Here is a 24657-nt window from a genome sequence, read left to right as displayed (position 1 = left end):
ACTTAAAGTGCAAAGTGCTAATTGTGTGCAATAATACATTCACAAACCTAATAAACAAGCCACTCTAGAACCAGAATAAATAATACAAAGATTTAAGCCCTCCAAGGGGTGCCGTAAAGTTCTCCCTGCTCCACCCTCTCTCCTGGTGTGACTCATGCGATAGGCCATAAGTAGCAACAGCTTTCTGAGTAAAATACTCTTGTTGCTTCAGTGGGGGCCTGTGGTATTGACACGCAAGAAAAGCACATGAATGCCCCCCCCCACAGCTCACCTTCTAGCAGCGGTGCCCTCAGTGCTGGGGAGGGTTGCCCGGTCCTCTTACCCTCCCAACATGACAGAGGGGACCTGGCACTTACCTTTACTGTCTTCTCTCCTGCATGTAAAGCACACGTGCGCTCCCAGCGGGGCTCAGTGCTGTCACTTCTAGAAGTGATAGTCTTAAAGATGCTACTGGACTCCCTAGCCCTAGGGAGGCTCGTTTGGCCTCGACCAGGGCCAGGGCCTTTTTGGTCTTGGCCCCAACCTGGTGGAACTCTCTGTCTGAGGACATTCGGGCCCGCCAGGATCTTGTATCATTTTGGCGGGCCTGCAAGACGGAGATGTTCCACCAGGCTTACGGTTGAGGCCAGCGTCAGGAGGACCAACATTGAGCCTCCCACCGGTCTCCGGTCTTCGAGTCCAGCTCGTGTGCCTGTCTACCTCCTCTTTGTACGCTGGGGGCAGGAATGTGTAGCCAACTATATCAGGTTTTTGTATAGATATGATTTTAATTGCGGAATTTTATTGTAGAATCTGCTATGCAATTGTATTTTAGGACTGTTGTACCCCGTCCTGAGCCCACTTGTGGGGAGGGCGGGTTAAACACCGAATAAACTAAACTAAACTAAAACTAAACTCTCTACTATTTTGATCTAAAGGATACTCCTATGAGGCCCTTAAGTCTTGTATTCCAGTTGTTTCCCCATTTTTCCCTGGTTTTTTAAACACGTGATTCTAACCAATCTCTGCTGAAGGTTCTGGGAGCCCGATCCTGTGTGTGATTATTTTGGTGTAAGTTCAGGGCCGTTTCATTGCGCCATCTTGCGGGGAAAACGCGAAATATCGCGTTTTCTCGCGCGAGTTTGGCACCACGTTTTGCGCGTTTTCCCCGCAAGATGGCGCGACGTTCCGGAGGCAGGTAAGCCATCTGGAAACGGCCCAGGGGTCTTAGAAGGGATGCATACTGGTGAGGTTCCAAAAGTGTTTTTTTTTTTTTTACGATGAGCATTTATGATCGGCAATCTCCTTGTTTGCTCCTTCCACTTCACAGCTCGGTCTGATGGGGGAGGCGGAAAAGCCATCAGGCCAGAGAGAGGCAGCCCGGCTCGCTCCAACGAGGTCATCCGCCCCGAGATCCTCAAGATGCGAGCCGCCCTCTTTTGCATCTTCACGTACCTCGACACCAAGACTTTGCTCAGGGCTGCTGAGGTTTGCAAAGACTGGAAATTCGTGGCTCGACACCCTGCCGTCTGGACCCGGGTGCTGCTGGAGAATGCCAGGGTGTCCTCGAAGGTACCTCAAGTGTGAACGTGCAAAGATACGGCCTTGCAAAGCGATGATATTCCCTAGCACAGGAATCACCACCACTTTAAAAAAATTAATTACAGAATTAAGTGGAAAAGGCCCCCGGTGGCTGCAGAGGAATGGGGCACGGGAAGTGCGGGGAAATCCACAAACTGCAAGCTTCATTGCCGCTGCATTGAATTTGCAACCATAGTGGCAACACACAAACTATGGGGAATTGCTGCTGTATGGAAGACCCCTCAGTAGAAGGCACGTTTCAATATTGCCAGGCTGTCTGGGCTGCTTTGTAGCCCCTGCCCCATCGGTTCATTGTTAGGGGAAGTGGGCCAGCAGAGGTGCCAGAAATGAAGATGGTATTCAGGAATGTATTTAGGGAGCAAACTAAACCTTCCCCTTGTGACTCCAGTTGTCACAGTCTTACCTTGGTATAGAATATATAAGTATACTAGTAACAAAGCCTGTTGTGGGGGGGGTGGAATACAATGGACTCTAGAAAGGGGAGAGCAGGCAGGCGGGCATTGCTTCCTCCTCTGTGACTTATCCCGGTCAGGTGAAGGCAGGGGCAGACATTGCCACCTGCTCTGCTACTGATCCCAGCTGAGTGAACGGGAGCGGGCACTGCCGTCTGCTCCATGCCTGATCCCAGCCGGGTGAAGAGGGGCGGACATTGTCTCCTGCTCTGCACCTGATTCTGTCCATCTGACAGGGGTTGGGCATTGCCACTTACTCTGCTCCTGATCCCAACTGGGTGAAGGGAGGAAGGCATTGCCACCTACTCCACTTTTGATGCCAGCAAAGTGAAGGCAGGGGACGGGCACTGCCACCTGCTCCACATTTGATCCTGGCAGGTTGAAAGGGGAGTGGGCATTGACAAGTGGGCATTGATACCTGCTCTGCTCCTGATCCCAGCAAGATGAAGGCAGGGGGCGGGCACTGCCAGCTGCTCCGCAACTGATCTTGACTGGTTGAAGGAGGCAAGCAGGCGTTGCTGCCTGCTCTGCTCCTGATCCCAGCTGGGTGAAGGGAGGCGAGCATTGCCTCCAACTCTGCACCTGATTCTGTACAGGTGAATTGGGGGTGGGCATTGCTGCCTGCTCCGCATCTGATCCCAACAAGGTGAAGGAGGGGCAAGTATTTCTACCTGCTCCACTCCTGATCCCAGCCAGGTGAAGGCAGGGGGCGGGTACTGCCTCCTGCTCTGTGTCTGATTATGTCTGGGTGAAGGAGGGTGGGCATTCCTGCCTGCTCCACCTCTGATCCCAGCTGGGTGAGGGTGGGCGGTGGGCATTGCTGCCTGCTCCATGTCTGATTTCGGCCTGGGCTTCCTGCCGTGGCACACTCTCAGAGGGAATGGTTGCCTCTTCTGGGCTTCCCTCCATGGCAGCGCCCTCTGGAGGTGCCCCAGGATAGAAAGTGAGTTGTCTGGAACATGGTTAACCCTTTATATAGTAGGATGGTGATAGCCCACCCAGACAAATGGTCTAGGGGCTGGTAAAAAAAAAACCCAAAGGATGTCTCAGCAGAGCAGAACGCCACTCTACTGCAATCATTATTCCTCATAATAGACTGACTTAACTCTGACCCTCCCCCCCTCCAAAAAAAACAAAGAGGTACACAAAAAGGAAGATATCGATTTCAGTTTTTGTTTTATTTACAATTATATCTTGTTTTTTGGCCCAATCTGGGCCACCAAGGCAGGTAAACCATTAAATCAGCATAATAAAAAAATATATTATAAGAACCAGAGCTAAAAATACATACTTACAGAGAGAGAGAGAGAAAGAGAGAGAGAGAGAAACTTTTACTGTGCCCTGGAAAAGTTAGTTTCCTGAGCAATCACCGCACCAATGCAGAATCAAGGAAGAGAAGAAAAATAAGCGCTTGGGCAATGGGAAAATAATTCTCATTTCACTCAAAGATCCCTAACTGTTTCACATGCGGCTTCCCCGTGGGATCTGTAAGGCAGCCGTCTCTTAGAGTATTCCCACTATGGGAACAGTTTAAGAGAGAGTTGCCCTAGAGATCATGTTATAAAGCTGCATGGGAAACATGTAGGGATCTTCCAGTGAAAAATTTCTTCTCCCACTGCACCAGTGTCCCCCACCCCCCGTTCTCTCTTTCTTGATCCAAGCAATAGCGGCCACCCAGGTGTCTCTAGATAGTTCTACGAGCAGGGCATGAAGGTTGTACTGCAGACATGCTGCAACTGATACTCAGGGATACTGCCCCTGAATACAGAGGCTCTAGCTGTTGTGGCTGGTGGCTGTTTCTATCTCTGCCCCCACTGACCTTATCTAAAACAGCCTTAAAGCTGTTTGAGCTAATGACCATTGCCACACCTTGTCTCTGTGAGTTCCAAAAGCACAAGAGATTCAGTTCGAGAAAGGTCTTCCTTCCGTTGGCCCTACACTACCACCAATGTGTCATCAGATACCTTCTAGCACTAATTGTCTATCTACATGAGACATCTGACACGTGAAGAACACATATCAGGAGATGCAATGGTAGCCTGGAAGAGTAGTTTAAAAAGACAGAGCCGGGGGCAGGGCAAAGGCTTTGCTTTACACTGGAGCTGTGTGAAGGGGCTGTGAAATGCCAGAAGGGAAACTTCAGCTCATTAGAAGCTCTCCGGGTCCAAGCCCAGCTCTGGAAGGCAGCTCCAGCCCATTTCCATTCCTGGCTGCCCTCTGGTTGCCATCCCACATAGGTTTAGAGAGGTGAAATTGACAGAGCCTTCAGGGAGGCAAAGATGAAATTAACAAACCCTTTGAGGAGCGATCTCCGCCGGCTATGTCTTTTTAAACTATGCTTCCAGGCTAACATTGCGTCTTCCTACACTTGATGAACACACGCTGAGGCATCTCCTGCAGAGAGACTCAAAGAGAAGGTAATTTCACACTTGGAAGCTCTCATTTCCACTGGCAGGGCTTCCGTTGTTGAGGGCCGCTTTCTCTTTTTCCCTCTACAGTTCCTGGTAATGCTATCACAGTGGTGCACCCAAACGCACTCCCTCACCCTTCAGAACCTCAAACCCCGACAGAGGGGGAAGAAGGAGACTCGGGAGGACTACATGAAGAGCACACGGTGAGTGCAGGATTGCCAACCTCCAGGTAGAGTCTGGAGATCTCCTAGAGTTACAACTGAACTCCAGACTATGTGGTTCAGTTCCCTTGGAGAAAATGGCTGTTTGGGTGGATGGAGACCACACTGAGGTCTCTCCTCTCCCTAAACTTCAGGCTTTGTCCCCAAATCCTCCTCAGGCCCACCCCCAAAGTGGGCCAATGATGGCTTCTTGGCCCACCGGCAGCCAGTGACAGATTTTCATCCATCCTGCCTTGGAGAAAACACCACGTGAAGATCACCCAAGTACTGTATCTGAGTTTGCCATGCAGACGTGCCTTGACGCCTGAATTTCTTCTGCCGTTTCCTTCTCCCCAGGGGCTGCCTGGAAGCTGGCCTAGAGTCCTTGTTAAAGGCAACTGGGAGCAACCTCTTGATCCTCCGCATTTCTCACTGCCCCAACATCTTGACGGATCGTTCCCTCTGGCTGGCCAGCTGCTACTGCAGAGCGCTTCAAGCCGTCACCTACCGGTAAGCAGGCGGATGGGGCTTCAGCCAACTTCGAAGTTTGACATTCAAAACAGAACGCACGGGGCTGTGTTGGCAAACGTGGGCCCAGGCAGCGCAGACTGCCAGACACTGTTCCAGTGGGAGGCATTCAGGCGAAGGGTTCAGACAACAATCTGTTGTTGTTTTTGTGTATGTGGTGTGCGGGTTGGACAAAGGCCGGAGAGGCCCAAACTCACATCCTGTCTCAACTAGGAAGCTCACTGGCCGACCTTGGAAAAGTCCCTTTCTTTCCAGCTGTCTTACCCTGCAGTGTTGTTTTGAGGATAAAACCGAAGACAGGAGAATTGTATACGTCAGCCTGTGCTTTTCAGAGGAAGGTCTGGGTAAACATGTAAAAGATTCAGGGGTGCACTAGCTCTTAAGCAGGAAATTTCATAGCAGGCGTTACTCTTGAGGAGTAACACTGTTTGAAAAAATGGATCTCCTTCCTCGTTGCATAGTCCATTCTCCCGCTTCTGGCTCATCATTCCAATTTCATTCTTCTGCATGTGTGAACGAGGCCGGTTCAGGTTCAGACTGTAGCACGAGACGAGGGGAGGCATGTACAGCTTAGCATATCTTGCACAAAAGAATTCCCTGCACATACGAAATGGCAAGGCTGGAGTCCTTCTTCAGACAGCCCCACATTCCTTGGGGACAGGGTTTTCTTTTAGGGAGGATCTCTCGACCACGTCAGTCTGGAGTGGTACAGCCTTGATCCAACTTGGCCACCACAGCGAGAACGAAGCCTTGCGGCTGTGTCCAGCCTGCGAGGCACGTTCCTTAGCAGCGCACCGAGTGTCTGGGTTCACCCAGTGTGCCGAGTGGCTCTAAAAAGGCAGCAGAGGTGTAAGTTAATGGCCATTGTCTTTTTCTAGTCTGGGGAAGAGACAGAGGGGGGGAGCAAGCTTTTGATGAGCCCTCAACCACTCCCAACTAGGGCTTTATTCTTGGCAGGGTTGCCACGGCAAAGCGAGGGAGCTGCACAATTGTCCCCATGTCAAGATTGCCACGAGAAACCCTGTAATTAGCCCAGCTTGAGTCAGCTGGAGAAATCGTTTTCGATGAGCTTGGGGGAGGAGACATCTGGGGACCTGCAACAAGCCAAGGGGGGGTCTCTTTTGCAGAATAGGCTACTGACGGGAGAAAAGGTTCTAGCACCCTGGCTTGGATCCAGTTACCAGACTGTGCTGCTTAAGGCAGCAGGAAAAGGTGCTATTTCTAATGACCAAAAATTCTCCTGCAAGTAAAAATCAAGGAGAGAAGTTCTAAGGCAGCCTGCTCCCCTCTGCACCAATTTTCTACATGCAAGGTGTTTTTCCCATAGGGCAGCATTCAGAAATGCTCTCCTCCCTCCTTCCATCTGAAATAGAACAATCTATTCTTCCACTTTAAAACGTTACCATCTCATTCATTCATTCATTCATTCATTCGTTCATTCATTCGTTCATTCGTTCGTTTATTCAGTTGTTCGGTTGTTCAAATTATTTAGATGCAGAGGCATGGGCTTTCGGGAACCACAGATCTCTTTGTCAGATGCATCTGGCAGGGAGAGCTGTGGTTATCGAAGGCCCATACTGCATTGGAATTGGATGGTCTAGCTGTTTGGCTGCTACAAACTAACAGGGCAAACTCCTTTGAAGCCAACTGATACACACACCAAAAGGAGATGTTTACATTTACTAGCAAAGGAATGTTTTGATTGCACCCTCCCCTTTCCCCTCTAATTGCCTCTTCTCTCTCCTCCCCTCCTCTTCTATATTTGACCAGTCTCTGTATCAGGCATCTGACGAAGAGAACTTGATTCTCGAAAGCTTATGCTACAATAAAATTGGTTAGTCTTAAAGGTGCTACTGGACTCTTTTTGATCAAATTATTTAGCTCTCTCTCCCCTCTCCTTGAGCCATTTCATTAATCATCAGTTATAACTGACATACACACACCCCTTAGCGTGTTGTTAGATTTTCAGTCCGTTAAACATTTCTTCCTGAAACTCCAATCCAAACCAGAGGTCCGCCCAGGTGCTATTTCCGGATAGCAAGACTGTAAATCCAGTGGACCAGTTACAGGAGGGTAGAGTGCAGTTGAATGAGGAGAAACTACCTAAAAGTAAGAGCTGGTAGACAACGGAACCGTTGACTGGAGGAGAGGCTATCCTCAAGCAGAGACAAGACAGCAATCTGTCAGGAATGCTCTAGCTTTGACTTTCCTGCATGGTGTAGTGGTTAGAGTGGTGGATTCGGACCTGGGAGACCCAGGTTCGAATCCCCACTCTGCCACGGAAGCTTGCTGGGTGACCTTGGTCCAGGCACACACTCTCAGCCTAACCTACCTCTCAGGGCTCTTGTGAGGATAAGTGGAGAGAATGATGGGGTATAAATGAATAAATAAACAAAAACATATATAAAGCAAGGGATTGAACGTAATGAGCTCTAAGTCCCCTTCCAATTATAGAATTCTGTCTCTCTGGAGCTCCTCTAGTGTAACCCAGTCACTTAGGTTGGATCGTCTCACGAATTTGCTGCTAGACCTCTGAATTCCAGTTGCTGGCTGTTAACAACATAACTTTCCAAGGATATCTGGCTGGCCATTGTCTGAAACAGAATTCTGGAGTGGTTGGACCATTATATGATAATCATCTTCAAGTACTTGAAGGACTGTCATATAGAGGACGGTGCAGAGTTGTTTTCCGCTACCCCAGAAGGTCGGCCCAGAACCAACGGGCTAAAATGAAATGAAAAGAGTTTTCGGCTAAACATTAGGAAGAACTTCCTGACAGTGAGAGCGGTCCCTCAGTGGAACAGGCTTCCTCAGGAGTTGGTGGGCGCTCCTTCTTTGGGGGGTTTTAAGCAGAGGCTAGGTGGCCATCTGACAGCAGTGCTGGTTCTGTGAACCTGGGCAGATCATGAGGAGGAGGGCAAGAGGGGTTACATCAGTGCTTAGTTCTTGTGGCCCCTTCCTACATGCTCAGGGTAATGCCAATTACCACGTCCACAGGCCAGTTTGGCTAGGGATCCTGATGGAGTTTTGCCATCTTCTGGGCATTGGGCAGAGGTCACTGGGGGTGTGGGGAGGGGAGGTAGTTGTGAATTTCCTGCATTGTGCAGGGGGTTGGACTAGATGATGCTGGAGGTCCCTTCCAACCATAGGATCCTGTGATTCTATTAGGCTAGTCTAGGGGTGCGGCTCCTATTTTCCTCAGTCCCTTTGATTTCATTTGGCTCTTGGGTTGTGTATCTTTCATGTGTATGTGGTTATTTATCCCTTTGCAAAGCTTGGGGGTGTGTTAAGTTGCTGTCTGGTTCACTTGCTGCAGTGCGGGAAATCTGGGGGCGAGAGGAGGAGTCAGCGGTGGGATTGTTGACACCGTCAAGTTTAGCATTGGTTAAAAGAAGTTAGCAGGCAAAATTAGCTAACCATCCCTTGCGAATCATGCACGCAGTAGTAAAAATTCACTTTAAAAAAATGTTTAAAAACCATTTTTAAAAATAGCAGGCTTAGATAATGAAGGCGGAGGGTCAACATAATAGCTGGGGTTCATCATTAAGGGACTTCTCTTAATCAGTAGTGAGAAACAAGTGTTTTTTGAAGGGGGGAGGAATGCAGCACAAACAGTAACAGATTGTGGAGCGCAGACGGCCTCACACAATTCTCCATGGCAGATTGTGCACAAAAGCGGGGGCGGCGGGTGGAGGCCTGGATGCACAATTCCTATGTTGGCGTCTGCGGCCCTCTTTTGCTTTCTCAGTCTGGAGAATCATAAATGGATCTAGTTCTGTCTGTGAGCAATCAGTTGCTCATGGAAGCTGATAACCAGAGCACCTGCAAGGTATCTGGCCACCTCAAGCAATGGCAAACCCGCTCTAAACATCTTTTGCCTTGAAAACGCCGCGAGCGATTGCCATAAGTCAGCTGTGGCACTTCACACACAGCAGCTAGGTAATACTTCCCCTGCAGGGCCGTGCCACCAACGGCCTGGTTCGGCGCACACCCTTGGATGAGTGCCACAGGGTCTTGGCTTAAACTCAACTGGCATATCTTTGGTAGGGTTGACACCTTCAGGTTGGAAAATTCCTGGAGATTTGGGAGAGGAACCTGGGGAGGGTGGAATTGGGGAAGGGTGGGAGCTCGGCAAGGATACAATGCTCTCAGCTCCATCCTGCGAAGCTGCCATTTCTGGTCTCTGTAGCCAGGAGATTAGTTGCCATGCTGGGAGAAATCCAGTCCCCACTTGAAGCTTGGCAACCTTACCTGGGCATAGATCCAGAAGAATTCGCCATGTTAGTGTGTAGTAGCAAAATAGTAAAGAGTCCAGTAGCACCTTTAAGGCTAACCAGCTTTACTGCAGCATAAGCTTTCCAGAACCACAGCTCTCTTCGTCAGAAGAGGACGTAGGACAAACCAGCCAACCTCTGCACAAAAGAATAAATGGACACAAATCTGACATCAACAATGGCAATATCCAGAAACCAGTACGAGAACACTTAAATCTACCAGGACACTCTTATCAAGGACTTAAAGGTCGCCATAGTTCAACAGAAACCTTTCCAAAACAAAATCAAACGGGGAGCTGCTGAATTGGAATTCATATGTAAATTTGACTCAGTCAGACTTGGATTGAATAGAGACTCTGGATGGTTATCTCATTACCAGAAGTAACTGCCTTCAGGTGTTCCATTCAGATTCAGCAATGGAGGGGAGGGGTCACACCCAGCCTGCATTGTGCCCTCCATCTCTTTCTCATGACTTTTGCAAATGATTTACATTTACAAAGCTCTCACTCCCTGCACCCTCTCTTCCCTCCCCTCACCGCCAATGTATCTTTGGCCAGTTACTTCATACCCTCCACGCATCTGACAAAGAGAGCTGTGGTTCTCGGAAGCTTATGCGGCAATAAAGTTGGTTAGTCTTAAAGGTGCTACTGGACTCTACTATTTTGTTACCTGGGCTGCTGAGCACGACGCCAGCCTCTTTCCTTGTGGCTGATGGGCTGAGTGCCAGCTGAGAGCCTGAAGTGCCACTCCACATCACAGGGCTTGGCCAAAGAGATGCGGTTGCATGCCTGTATCTGCATGGAAAGGGGGCTCAGCGAGTCAGTGATACAGTTTGAAGGTTGATTGGACTGGCTGAAGTGCTTTGCTGGGTGAGGCTGAATAGATCTTGAGAAAGGCCTAGGTAGTTGGAGCAGGCTGTACATGAAGGAAGTCCTATGCACGAAGGAAGGCCTTGAATGAAGGGAGGCTCGCTGGCAGGTATCTCCTGCAGGGCTGGGCCAGCGGACGATGCTTTCACCCGTCCCTCCATCCACACAGAATCTTCCGCTTTACCTGAGTGCTTTCGCGGCTCCCTGATCTGTCAGTGTGACTCATGTGCTTTAATTAAGGCCAAGCCAAACCAGTCCGGGAGTCTTGGCGGGCAGCTTTCTCCGAGATGTATGAGCGTTCCAGATAATACGATTCTACTTATTTTAGGCTCCTCCGAAGCGTAGAATTGGGTCATTCCAAATTGGGAGGGAGGGAAGCGGGAACTTGCTTCTGAGGCTCTAGATAATTCACACTTCTGTCATTTTTATCCTCTCTCTCTCTCTCTCTCACACACACACACACACACACACACACACACACACACACACAAAAGCTGCCTATCTTGGGAACTAATGTTGCCAACCTTGAGGTAGGGCCTGGGGGATTTTCTGGAATTACCATTCATCAGAAGACAACAGAAATGATAATAACATTCATTTTATAGATCCAGAGGAGTTAGCCGTGTTAGTCTGTAGTTGCAAAATATTAAAGAGTCCAGTAGCACCTTTCAGACTAACCAACTTTATTGTCACATAAGCTTTTGAGAACCACAGCTCTCTTCGTCAGATGCATCTGATGAAGAGAGCCGTGGTTCTCAAAAGCTTATGTGACAATAAAGTTGGTTAGTCTTAAAGATTCAATTTATATACTGCCCTTCAGGACAACTTAATGCCCACTCTGCGCAATTTTATTATCCCTATAACAATAATCCTGGGGCTGAGAGAGCTCTGAAAGAGCTGTGATCGACCCAAGGTCACCCAGCTGGCTTTAAGCGGAGGAGTAGGGAATCAAACCCGGCTCTCCAGATTAGAGTCCTGCCGCTCTTAAGTGATTGACCCAAGGTCACCCAGCTGGCTCCAAGTGGAGGAGTGGGGAATCAAACCCGGCTCTCCAGATTAGAGACCCGCACTCTTAACCACTACACCAAACTGGCTCTCCCCTGGAAAAATGGCTCATTTGGAGCGTGGACTTTATGGCATTAGGCCGTGCTGAGGTCCTTTGGCTCTCCAAACCCTGCTTCCCGCAAGCTCCACCACCAAATCTCCAGGAATTTTCCAGCCTGGAGTTGGCAACCCTACCAGGGACAGAGCTGGCCTACGATGCTGCCTCGTGCAGAAAAATCCAAACAACCCTCACCTCCCACCAGGTCCCCAAACCCTCAGATTGCTAATTCTCAGTCCAAAACTCTCCTCCTCTAATTGGCATGAATTGCACTACCCACTAGGAAATTCTCCCACACCAGCCCAATTAGAATGGGCGAGAGAATTGCTGGGTTCGTTTCTATGAGGCTTGCACAGGAGAATTTTCTGTTGGGTGATGCCCAAGAAATGCAGGTCATCCAGCTGTCTTTGAAGGGTCACCCATGGCTGAGTGCAGGATTTGAATCCGGGTCTCTCAGATCATAGTTCAGCAGTCTTACCATGCTGGCTCTCAGCATGATGAAGTGATGAGAGTGGTGGTGAATTATCCCTGGGGAAAACCAGCTTCAAATCGTTGCTTATTTTGAGTGATCTCAGGCCAGTCTTAGTTTAATTAACTTACAGGACTGTTGTAAGGAAAAATGGAGGAAGAAAAAAACATCTCTGGCTCCTAAGAAAAAGGATACGATAAAAATGAACTAAATATAAATATTATTTTTAAGGCAATGAATCCAGTTTTAGAATTTTCTGCCCTTGTGTTTAGGATATATATGCTGTGTTTAACCATGTGCTGATATCTGGATGGATTTGTGGTTTTGATAAGCTATCATTTCTTTTTTGATTGTTAATTTAATGACTATTTATGAGCTACCGCGGGAACTTTTCATGAGAGTGCAAAATAGGAATATATTAAATGTCAATGAATTCAGAGATTTATAACATTCTGAATAATACGTACAGGGAGACATAGTACTAAAATTCAGGAAGGGAGACACATACGGGAAATTAGTAGAAATTCAGCAGTGAAAGGGGAAACAATGCATACATGTTATTTATGGAACCCATTGACACAAGAATTCATGACTTAGATGGCTCTAAAAGGGGACTAGCCAGCCATTCATGGAGAATAAATATCAATTAGTATTAGCCATGATATAGCTAGTGAAAGTTATGGAATATCCAAATCCAGAGGCCTATAAATTAAACAGGAGAGGAATGTAACTTTCATGTTCTGCCTGTAGCTTTCCTGGAAGAATGTCAGAGAAAACTGAGAACTGAATTCTGAATTAGTTGGAACTTTTGGACTAGATGGACAATTTAGGTTCACAACTGGATTGATCTTCACTTTAAAGGTCTGCAAGAGAAGGAAGGGGGGGTCTCTCTTTTCAGGTGGGGAAGAGTTCTAGTTCTAGTTGGTGTCCCAGAGGGAGAAGTTGCTACTTGCCAATCATCTGTTCACATAGAAAGGGGGGAAATGATGTATTTAGATGGTTTAAACTTGCTTTGCCGGGCCTGGTATGGATGCAAAGCAGCTTGCGATATCAAAAAAGAGCAACAAGACCAATTCTATAAGAAATCCAGAGGAGTTAGCTGTGTTAATGTGTAGTTGCAAAATAGTAGAGTCCAGTAGCACCTTTAAGACTAACCAACTTTATTGTAGGATAAGCTTTCGAGAACCACAGCTCTCTTTGTTAGATGCATCAAACAAAGAGAGCTGTGGTTCTCGAAAGCTTATGCGACAATAAAGTTGACTAATCTTAAAGGTGCTACTGGACTCTTTACTGTTCTACAAGAAATATTATCAAGATACTAATCCACCGAGTGAAAAGGGGGAGCAAAGCAGGCAGCAACCGCTCTGCCCTTGATGGAAACAAGAATCTACCGTCAAGTGGGCAGGCACTCACTGTCTCTCTCTCTGTGTCCTCTTCTTTTTTGTTATAGGAGTTCGACAGATCCTGTGGGCCACGAGGTCATCTGGGCGTTGGGCGCAGGCTGCCGAGACATTATCTCTTTACAGGTGGCTCCGTTGCACCCTTGGTAAGACTTACACCAGTGTCTGTGAAATTTTTAAAAAAGAAATGCATATTACAAAAGGAAATGACAACATGATTGTGGAGGACATGAGAGGTGGTGGAGTGGTTAGAGTGTCAGACTAGGAGCTCCAGGTTGGAATCCCCGCTCCGCCATGGAAGCTTGCTGGCTGATCTTAAAACAGGGGGACTAGGTGCTCTGAGAGCCAGTTTGGTGTAGTGGTTAAGAGGACTCTAATTGGGAGAGCCGGGTTTGATTCCCTACTCCTCTGCTTGAAGCCAGCTGGGTGACCGTGGGTCAGTCACTTAAGAACGGCAGGTCTCTAATCTGGAGAGGCAGGTTTGACTCCCCACTCCTCCGCTTGAAGCCAGCTGGGTGACCTTGGGTCAGTCACAGCTCTCTCAGAGCTCTCTCAGCCCCACCTACTTCACAGGGTGATTGTTGTGGGGATAATAATAACATATTTTGTAAACCGCCCTGAGTGGGCGTTAAGTTGTCCTGAAGGGTGGTATATAAATCAAATGTTGTTGTTGTTGTTATCCCCGCCCTGCTCTTTTCCTGACCCAAAACAGTAACAGGGGTTCACCACAGTGTCCCAACTGTAATTGTGCCCCCTCCCCAGCACTGTTATAAAATAGCAGTGCATTAGGACTTGGGAGCGCTGTCTTGTCTAGTTTGGGCCTACCTCACAGGACTGTTGCGAAGATTAAATGGAGGAGAAGAGAATAACGTCAGCCTCTTGGGGTCCCTATGGGCAAGAAGGGTGGGGTATACACGAAGTTGAGGAGGAGGAGGATACATATGACCTTTTATGATGTTATTCCAATCTGTTTATGTGTGTAAGCCATAGCGAGAGATTTATATCATGACGTTTTAGTAAAAAACAACAACATGGGGCTGTATATAAATGAATATAATTCTTTATCCTTTGCATAAAAACAAAAGCTTCCTCTTAGGGCTCGAATAAACATGAGGAAGATCAAACATTTCATTCATCTATAAAATGCCTGTTGGGTTCTCCTACAGCCTCAGTTTGACTTCGGAACATGCAAGGAAGGAAGAAGAGGTTTAACTCTTCAAACACCTCTTAGTTTTGCTAATCAAAATCGTGCTTCCAGCTTGGGTACTAACATTTTTAAGGGAGAAAAAAAATGAGTTTTTAAAAGATGTGTCTGTTTCCTTTAAAATGCTGATAGCGGAGCAGGGAAGGCGGTTTTAATGACTGAAAATGCAAAGGGGTTGTAGGATTCGCCCTTTTCTCTCTTCCCGTATGGCTCTAAGGCCAGTTTGCACAGGTTTGCAATCTACATTTTAGCAGTTGTGGAGTCTTCAGACGCAGCCCAGTCATGGTGTAATGGGAGGATTGGGCCCGAACATATGTTCTGCTGGAGGTCTACTATAAAAACATTTTCTGGGATGGTCGATTTGTGATCTCATACAATGAAGAAATAGAACCCGATTAGCAAAAAAAAAAAAAAAGTATAAGGGAGAAATGCTTAGAATGGAAATACCCAAATGCATTTTGAAAAATATGGTTGGATTATGCCCTGCCTTTTTTTTTCATTACGGTGCAAATAAATGATCATCTGGAAAAGCCCTTTGGTGCCGTTTCTTGCACAGAAAACATAACGAAAGTTAAATTACATCTATTTCCCCAGTCCTAATCGAGCTGCGCAGAACTCCCATATGCCAAAGGAGACGGCACATTCCCTTCCTAATTTGCCTCTCTTAATGATATGTAAATTGGAATGCTGTGATCAGCTTCTTCTATACTTTTAAAAAAAAATCTTTTTCAGCCAGCAACCAACACGATTTAGCAACCGCTGCCTGCAGATGATCGGACGATGTTGGCCGCATTTGAGAGCTCTGGGCGTCGGGGGTGCGGGCTGTGGTGTGCAAGGGTTGGCTTCCTTAGGTAAATCCACTTTTGCACCCTGTCTGTGAAACGGGTTCATATGGAACTAAAAAAAAGAGACAGAGTGCGTTTTGCAAAATGCCTGCATGTTTGGAATGGGAAAATGGGCATGGAGCAAGGATCACTCGGCATGCGGGGGGGGCGGGGAGGTAGTCATGAATTTCCTGCATTGTGCAGGGGGTTGGACTAGATGACCCTGGAGGTACCTTGCAACCCTATGGTTCTATGTGGATAATGACAGAGATCAGTTTCCCTGGAGAAAATGACTGGAGGGTGGACTTTGTGGTATTATAACCTGCGGAGGCCCCTCCCCTCCCCAAACCCTCCCTTCCCCAGGCTCCACCCCCAAATTTCCAGGAATTTCCCAACCCAGAGTTGGCAACCCTAGGTGATTGTCATGAGCTGACTCACTCTTGGACGTGCCTCTTTCCCCCCAGCCCGAAACTGCATGCGCCTCCAGGTGCTGGAGCTGGACCACGTGACGGAGGTGAACCAAGAGGTGGCGGCCGAGGTTTGCCGGGAAGGCTTGAAAGGGCTGGAGATGCTCGTCTTGACGTCCACCCCGGTCACCCCCAAAGCCTTGCTGCATTTCAACAGTGAGTGGGAACTGCGGGGCGCTTGGAGGTTTTGAAGGGCAAGCGGGCTGAGGGAGGCCAGGGGCTGAGAGAAGCAGGAGAAGGAAACAGAAGTAGCAAGGGTTTGTTGGCTTCCTGGAAGATGGCATGCTGTCTCCTAGATCAGTCAATCAGGTGGTCCTGATTGCAGATCAGAAAGCATCCTGTCTCCTAGATCAGTCAATCAGGTGGTCCTGATTGACTGATTTAGGAGACAGCATGCTTTCTTCGAGTCTCTCTACACGAGATGCCTCAGCATGTGTTCAAATATAGGGAGATGCAATGTTAGCCGGGAAACATAGTTTAAAAAGGCAGAGCCAGCGGAGATCGCTCCCCAAGAGGGTTTGTTAATTTCATCTTCGCCTCCCGGAAGGCTCTGTCAATTTCACCTCTCTGGTCTAAAACTCTGTGGGATGGTAACCAGAGGGCAGCGAGGAATGGACAGGAGCTGGAGCTGCTTTCCAGAGCCGGACTTGGTCCTGGAGAGGTTCTAATGGGCTGAAGTTTCCCTTCTGGCCTTTCACAGCCCCTTCACACAGCTCCAGTATCTCAGTCTCAGCCATATGCCTGGGGGAACATCTCCGTTTTGCAGGCCTGGCGGAAAGATAGTAAGTCCTAACGGGTCCTTGTTTCAGCAGACAGAGAGTTCCACCACATTGGTGCCAGGACTGAAAAGGCCCTGGCTGATGCCAGGCTTTGGATGTGCAGCGGCCCTCAGTCATGGACCTAGTTGGGTGGCCTTGGGCCAGTTAGCAGAATGCTCTTCGCAGAGTTGGTGTGCGGATGAAATGGAGGATGGAAGGACCACGCGTGTGGTGTTGCGTGAGCTTGAGCTCCTCAGTGGGATAGATATTTCAGCATTTATTTTATATACATTATTTTTTCACTGAGACTCAAGGCAGACTATTTCACAATGTAAGTAACTGCAATCAGTAGGATGAGACATCTAGCAAGCAATGCAATAGGACTAGGATTACAGACATCTGAAACAAGGCATCAAATATTAGACACGTGGTTGCCGCGCTGCAGCTGGCAGGAAATTGGGAGGCAGGGGCTTCCATGTCAGCATTATACCAGAGTGCTTATGTCACTTCTGATAAAAAACAGAAGTGACATCTTGACATGCTCTAGCACTTACAAAGACTCTATAGTCTTACCACAGGGTTTCTGTAAAATGCTAGAGCGTCCACTGTGTCACTTCCAGATAAAAACCAGAAGTGACATCTTGACATGCTCTAGCACTTAGAAAGACTCTATGGTCTTACCATAGGGTTTTTGTAAAATGCTAGAACGTCCACAGTGTCACTTCCAGATAAAAACCAGGCGTGACATCTCGACATGCTTTAGCACTTACAAAGACTCTATGGTTTTTACTGGAAGTGACGTAAGTATGCTGGTACACATTCCATTCCTTCCCCCTTCTCCTCCCACCGATGCCTGAGGTACCAGAAGACAAAGAGCTGGAATAGCAGGAGATCTGCCATCTCTAATTAGGCATGGTATGTTACACAATGCAGAAAATGGCATTATGTAAGTAGAAAACAACGCAGCAAGAGCAGGAGAATGCAAACACAATATGTCCTATACACAGTCTTGTTCCCTTTAATAAAACACCTTTCTGAAGCGTGCCACGAAGGGATGCAAGTGTCCTCCTCGGGGTCGATTGCTGGCTCAGCTCTCGGTTCAGACACGTTGCAAAGACACATGGGGGGTCACGACCCATCCAAAGGTGCAAAGCATGCCAGGAACTACTGCTCTTTTTTTGTTTCTCAAGAGAAGCATTTTGTGTGGAGGTTTCACTGCAGTGAAGCGCTATGTTCCAGGTAGGGTATTTATAGAGAATTGCACTGCTAGAAATAGCAGAGGTCAGCTTCATGCTCCAACTGTTTGTGGTTCTGCATTACAAACATTAGCAAGAAAACAAGTCTTAACGGAACTGGCAGCCCTGATCTGGTGGGAGGCCTCTCCCCTGGCCACCGTTTAGTGGATTCACCTGCCTCGGAAGTGATTCGGCTGAAAGGACATTCAGACCTTTTAATTAGTCAGTGAATTAACATCAACACACGAAGCTGCCTTTGACCAAGTCACATTATTGGTCTGTCAAGGGGCAAATCCACATGCCCTCGGCGCGTCCTGGCATTGCGCTAAATGTTCGCTAAACACCTGGAAGTATAGCATCTTTCTAGCACGATTTCAGAAATCGCGCTAGAAAGACGCTATGCTACTGGGTATTTAGCAAACATTTAGCACAACGCCAGGACGCTCCGAGGACGTGTGGATTTGCCCAAGGTCAGCATTCCCTACCCTGACTGGCAGAGGTCATCCACGTCATCACTTTTACCTGACTTGAGACCTGTTGCCTGCATAGCAGAGAATCTGCCTTTAAGCCACCACCTGGGGAAGGTAATGGCAAACCACCCCGTAACAAAAAGTCTGCCAAGAAAACATCGTGATGCGACATCCCCCCCATGGGTCAGTAATGGCTCGGTGCTTGCACAGGGGACGACCTTGACCTTTTTAAAGCTGCCACCCCCTTTCTTCATTAAGTATATTTGCATCAATCTGCATGCTGCCCTAACCTTACTGGAGACATTTTTTAAAGATAAGAACATAGGCTTGCTAGATCAGGCCCAAGGGCTACCTAAGCAATCATCATCATCATCATCATCATCATCATCATCATCACAACAACAACAACAACAACAACAACAACAACAACAACAACAACAACAACAACAACAACTGATTTATGTACCGCCCTTCAACGGTACATTCCAATCCCCATAACGGGGCACCAACTAGATGCCTGAATAACAACAACAATAAGTTTCTTTTATGCACTTTTTATTGTTATATTCTTCCTTTTTAAAATAAAATTTCTATACCCCCCCCAAACAACAACAATAACATTCGATTTATATACCACCCTTCAGGACAACTTAATGCCACGTTATTATTCTCACAACAATCGCCCTGTGAGGTGGGTAGGGCTGAGAGAGCTCTGGAAGAGCTGGGTCACCCAGCTGGCTTCAAGCAGAGGAGTGGGGAATCAAACCTGCTTCTCCATATTAGAGTCCTGCCGCTCTTAACCACTACACCAAACTGGCTATGAGCGAGGGCACCAACCCTCCTTATATTTCCCCCTAAGAACTGGTTTCCAGAAATAGACTGCCTCTGTCTGAACATATTTATCCAGTATCGGTAATTAATTTACACTTGTGGCCATCACAATCTCTTGTGGCAGTGACTTCCACAAGTCATCTCTGTTTGGCTTGGACATTCTTCTGTCTGTCCTAAAGCTGCCTATCAGTTTCACTGGGTGCCATGAGTACTAGTGTTATGCCATGCACAAATGTATACATTTCCATCACGTCCTCAGTAACAGTGAAATCCTAAGAAGAATCACGCCCTTCTAATCCCATCCAAGAAGTCCTGAAGTCCTTAGCCTTTCTCTGTAGGGAACATACTCCAGCACCTTTGGTTGCCCTTTTCGGCAACTTTTCCAGCTTTAAAGGAAGTTTGTTTAGACGGTGTAACCAGAACTGTGCACAAGTGTTCCGATGTGCTCCCTCCGTAGATCTAGACAAGGGCATTGCAACAGTGGTAATTTGCCTGCAACCCCTTTCCAAATAAACCTTAGCATAGCATTTGCCTTTTTCTCTGCTTCCACATGCTGAATCAACAGGCTGTCCACCATGACCCCAAGATCTTCTGCTCGGTTAGTCACTGCCAGTTCAAAGCCAATGACCAAATGTGTGAAGTTAGGATTTTTTTGTCCTGATGTGCTTCACATTAAACTTATAAAATGAAGGAAGCATGCAAATTTAGAATCATTATTAAAAAGAAAGTTTATCATTTCCATTTTTGCTCTCATTCTCTATTGTGGTAATTCACCAGAACCAAAAGAGCCTCAAAATTAAAAAAAATTGTATCCTTTATCTCCCACCCCTGCAGATTAAATAGACTTCTACTGATTAATAACTAAACATTTAAAGCTTTAATCTATTAATTGATCTCTTTTGTTGATCTACTAATTAAAGTTTGCTGCCCTATTATTTAAACATAAATGGAGAGGAAGCATCTTCAACGATTCAGCCATTTACGGAAACTTCATCGCGTGCAGAACAGAAGGCAGCAATCTTTCTTTCAGCAAGTTGCAAAACAGAGATTACTAGCTCATCTCACAGATAACAATCGGCATTCCTTTTAGCAAAATTGCGTCAAATTAGATCCTCAGACCTACCAGCAAAGAATCAAAATGGATTTAACAGAGAAGACTTTTTGAGGAGGGAAAGAGAGTAGTTATGAAGTAGGTGAATCACTAGTCATAGTAAATGTAGTTTTTTCCTCTACAATTATGAGGACTAGAAACATGCGGTTTCAAAATCATAAATCAAACTACAGAATGAAGTACATGGCGCACTGCCGGGTTACTGAGTTTTCACCGCAAGGCACAATCTTATCCCTACAAGTTTCCAGAGCCCGTATCTTAGGTTGCAGGAAACAAAAAGCAAATAATTGTGTCCAGCTCCACTCGTTTTAAATTATTTGCCCATTTTTCAATTTTTCTTCTTCAGTTGTGTTTTCTGTGCCACGGCTTGATATAGCAAAATTGATAGCTGGGAGCTTTCACAGCATGGAGATAAACATTCGCCGTTTCCACACTACTTACCTTTATCCGGAACTCCGTGGAATGTCGCAAAAATCTCATGGAAGATAGCGTCTTCTTGTGCGAGTTTTGCACGACATCACGCAAAACTCTCACAAGAAGACGCTATCTTCCACGTTTTTTTTCGCGATGTTCCACAGCGTTCCGGATGAAGGTAAGTAGTGTGGAAACGGCCATTATCCCCTCATATGTGTGTATCATGTAATTGTTAAAAATACAATCCAGGTGAGTTGCAAGTTGCAACCTTCTCCCTTTGCAGGGATTGGATGGGGGTCTCTCTGTGTTTCCAACCAAAGGTGTTTCTCTGTTCTTAAAGGTGTTTGCCGGAACCTGAAGTCCATCGTGGTGCAGGTTGGGATTGCCGATTACTTTAAGGAACCAAACAGTTCGGAAGCCAGGAAGATGTTTGAGGAAATGGTTAACAAGCTTCAGGTAAAGGAATTGCAACGCCCTGGCCTGGCCACACAAGCCTTGTTCTGCCCGTTGTGCTCGTGTGCTGGCTGTACATTTCACAGTGGGCTCGTTCACAGAATGCAGAGCTGGAGGAAGCCTAGAACAGAATACGGCAGGTGCCGGAACCGTCGAAGGAGAAGTAAATACAGCTGCCTCCACCGGTGGCTAGGGCTTCAGTGGGAAACCTGGAAACAGGACTGAAGGAGCCTGTAAAAGAGAAGCAAGGGTGTAACGGATTTTTATCCACATCTTACTAAGCCTCCCATTGTCTCAGATTAAAGATTTTATCTTTACTCTTAGGCAGCTTTCGGACTTAGTTAAGACTTGCAAAACTGAATGTGCTTTTTTTAAAAAAGACTGCTTATCAGTACAAAGATCTAGAGGAATTAGCCGTGTTAGTGTGCAGTAGCAAAATAGTAAAGAGTCCAGTAGCACCTTTAAGACTAACCAACTTTATTGTAGCATAAGCTTTTGAGAGCCACAGCTCTCTTTGTCAGATGCATCTGATGAAGAGAGCTGTGGCTCTCGAAAGCTGATGCTACAATAAAGTTGGTTAGTCTTAAAGGTGCTACTGGACTCTTTGCTATCAGTACAAAATTATTGATAGGGCTCTTCTTGCAAAATGTTTCCCCATCAAGACACACAAGAGTCCTCTAGAGTTTATTTAGTTCTTTTTATTGAAATATACTCTAGTCTTTTAAAGAAGCAAGATATCAAAATATATATGATTGTTAACATAAATCCTACAAAGATGGGACACAGAAAAGCAATAAGAATTAGGTTTGCCAACATTTCCTAATTAACTTCAAGTTTAAAACAATCAAAGTTCCTATGAAGTGCGACAGGAAGAGTTAAGTGAGTAGATCAGCATTGGTCCATTCTGTGATTGGAGGACATTAATCTAGATACTGTCCACTATTTTTAACTAGCTGTCAAAAATGAAAATACACCTATGTTGGTTATACAACAAGTGAGAAAAAAACTAAAACAGACTTCATGCAGCGTTCAGACGTTCAGTAGAACACACATATATTGCTTTAGTATAATGTGCTCTAATCTGTATTACTGTAACAAGGGAGGGATTATTTATTTATTATTCACATTATTTATAGTCCGCCTTTCTCTCTGAGATTCAAGGTAGATTACATGGGGTGAGTCAGTACAGTCAATTTCTAGGACATTTCAATCAACCACATAATAGGGTCTGTAAATGCAAATTTCCAATATTTTAAAGTCAACAGAAATCTAATTCAGTTGTGGAGAAATGCTGAGATGGAGCATATGCAATTCTAAGAAGGATACATTAAACAATAAAACAACAACCTAGAATTACCCAGTAAGATCATACACAAAGCAAGAGATAACAAAGGAGCATATATTATTAGTTCCTGATTTCAAAGGAGCAGTGGCTGCAAAATGCAGATATGGGGGCTATGAACCCTGAGGGCCTGCAATGTGTGAGGCCCATGGGGTGGGGAACAAAAATAAGTTTGCGCTACGGTTGCCAGGTCTCCCGTCCTCCCGACAGGAGGTGGGAGAACCAGCACCAACCTTATCTGTTGATAGTCGCGTGCATGCTCCTGGGCCTGCACAATGACTTCACTTCCGGGAAGTGACATCATTGCGCAGGCCACAGCCACCCCCAGGAGTGCTCCCGCACTCTACAGGGTGCTGGATTGGGCCCAAATCAGGCCTGATTTGGGGCAATTTGGCCTGAATCAGGCTGCTGTGGCGCACGGGAGCACTCCCGTGCTCCACAGCTGCCTGATCCAGGCCAATTGGGGCCCAATCCGAGCTGATTCGGGCCAGAATCGGGCCAGAATTGGCCCGTGGGAGCATGCTGCACCTCCTGGGAGCGTACCTCCTTTGCTAGCCAGGTAAGCGTGGGTGGAGGGTGGAGGGTGGGAGTGGGGGATCTGCCATCACCAGCGGGGGACTGGCAACCCTCGTGTGTGCATGGAAGTAGGTGGGCAAATGGGAGAAACTAGGAACTCTTCCCTTTGGAATTCCTGGTGCAGGAGGAAGCAGCCCATCTGGGAAGGCCTAGGATCCTCTCCAGCTTGCGATTACCTGGGGGCATCTAGCCATCCTCTCTGGGAATCAAGAGGCTGTGCTAGATGGAACCTTGCTCTGTTCTCACAAGACAGTTCTTAGAAGATGGTACATTTCCTCCTTCACCTCCCTTCACAAATGAGGATGTAATTCATTCCTTCTCATCATTTTGAAGAGCTCTAAGTTGCCACAAAGCCATTAATCTTGGGCAGGGGCAGGATGGGAGAGAGAATTGCTGTCTACCAGCAGGTGGTGGAAGAAGGTCATGTCCTATCAAAGCTTGCAAACAGCACCTCCCTTGTACCTGTCCCAGGCTGTCTCGTGCCTTGCGGGGGGGGGGCGGTCTGTGGTTCGGATGGATCTGTTGCCCACCCCCAGTCCTTCATATATTTATTCATTGCTTTTCTGTATGTAGAACATGCTCAATCAAGGTGGCTTGCAAATTTTAAAAACACGTTAAATACAGTATTATGTAGAAACATCCATCAATAGCACCAAAACTAGAAACCCATTACAAACCTGAGGGGAAAGATATATCCCTGTTCACCAGCTTTCTGGAACATGTCAGTGATTTTAAAAGCTTCCAGATGGCCTGCAACAAAGTGTACAAAGACATTCTTGAGGAAGGGAGTTCCACAGCTGTATCCCAATTTAGAGTTGCCAACGTTCAGGTGAGGCCTGGAGAACTTCTAGATGTGCAACTGATCTCCAGATGACAGAGATCAGAACCTCCAGAGAAAATGACTGCTTTGAAGACTGAATATCGTATTATACCCCAATGAGGTCTCGCCCCTCCCCAAACCCTGCCTTCCCCAGGCTCCACCTCCAAATCTCCAGGAATTTCCCAACTCATTGTTGGCAGCCCTAGATTAGATCCTCCCGCATTGACTCCTTTCTCTTCCTTTGCTCTCTTTCAGGCCCTGAAGAAGAGGCCAGGCTTTTCAAAAATCCTACACATTAAGGTGGAAGCAGGTTGTTAACCCTCGTAAGGAAAGAAACCAGAACAAAAAAGCAACATCTTCTTGCCTCTTCTGTTGGTTTGTTGCTAGAGACATTCCGGAGTGAACACCAGCTGCCCGCAAACCTCCGTTCTGGACCGGCGTCTCAGAACACAGCCAGGAAAGCGCACACATTTTTGAGCGGGCCTTTGGGAGCAGAAGCGACACGCTCCTTTTCCATACAGGAGGGCAGGACGTCTGGTAGAGATGATGGTGCTACAAGAACCGCAAGCAGAATTTCTTCAGACTGCCAGGGAGGGCACCGTTTGCCCTCTCTCTTTCTCCCTGCATCTTTCTTCTTAGAGAGGCAACGGGCAAACCCGAATTCACATGCTTGGGATGGATAGATCTCTGGTGGCCAAGCAATCTTTTCTTTAGAATTCTGTCTCCAGATGTGCGGAGGCCAAGGGTGATAAATAAGCTAGACTCTCTACCCTCTGGCTTCTCCTCCCTCATTCATTAAAATGATTGATGGCTCCTTCCTTCTGCAAGAGGTAACTCAGCCTCTCAGAACTCCTTACTGCAGTCCC

At 47.0% G+C, this 24657-nt stretch overlaps 1 protein-coding gene across 1 annotated transcript in view; it reads left to right on the top strand.

Annotated features, from left to right (window-relative positions):
- Nucleotides 1-24109, top strand: part of FBXO41 (F-box protein 41) — a 48792-nt gene extending 24683 nt beyond the window's left edge. The window contains exons 5-12 of the mRNA XM_054990642.1: nt 1310-1551; nt 4532-4647; nt 5002-5154; nt 13337-13432; nt 15223-15341; nt 15779-15937; nt 20941-21056; nt 24047-24109. Of these exons, the coding sequence (XP_054846617.1) occupies nt 1310-1551; nt 4532-4647; nt 5002-5154; nt 13337-13432; nt 15223-15341; nt 15779-15937; nt 20941-21056; nt 24047-24109 (1064 nt within the window). The remainder of the gene's footprint in view (nt 1-1309; nt 1552-4531; nt 4648-5001; nt 5155-13336; nt 13433-15222; nt 15342-15778; nt 15938-20940; nt 21057-24046) is intronic.
- The last annotated feature ends 548 nt before the right edge of the window (nt 24110-24657 follow it).

The sequence above is a fragment of the Eublepharis macularius genome, chromosome 10 (assembly GCF_028583425.1).
Source record: "Eublepharis macularius isolate TG4126 chromosome 10, MPM_Emac_v1.0, whole genome shotgun sequence".
NCBI classification, from domain to species: domain Eukaryota; kingdom Metazoa; phylum Chordata; class Lepidosauria; order Squamata; family Eublepharidae; genus Eublepharis; species Eublepharis macularius.
This window is presented reverse-complemented; position numbering and strand designations above follow the sequence as displayed.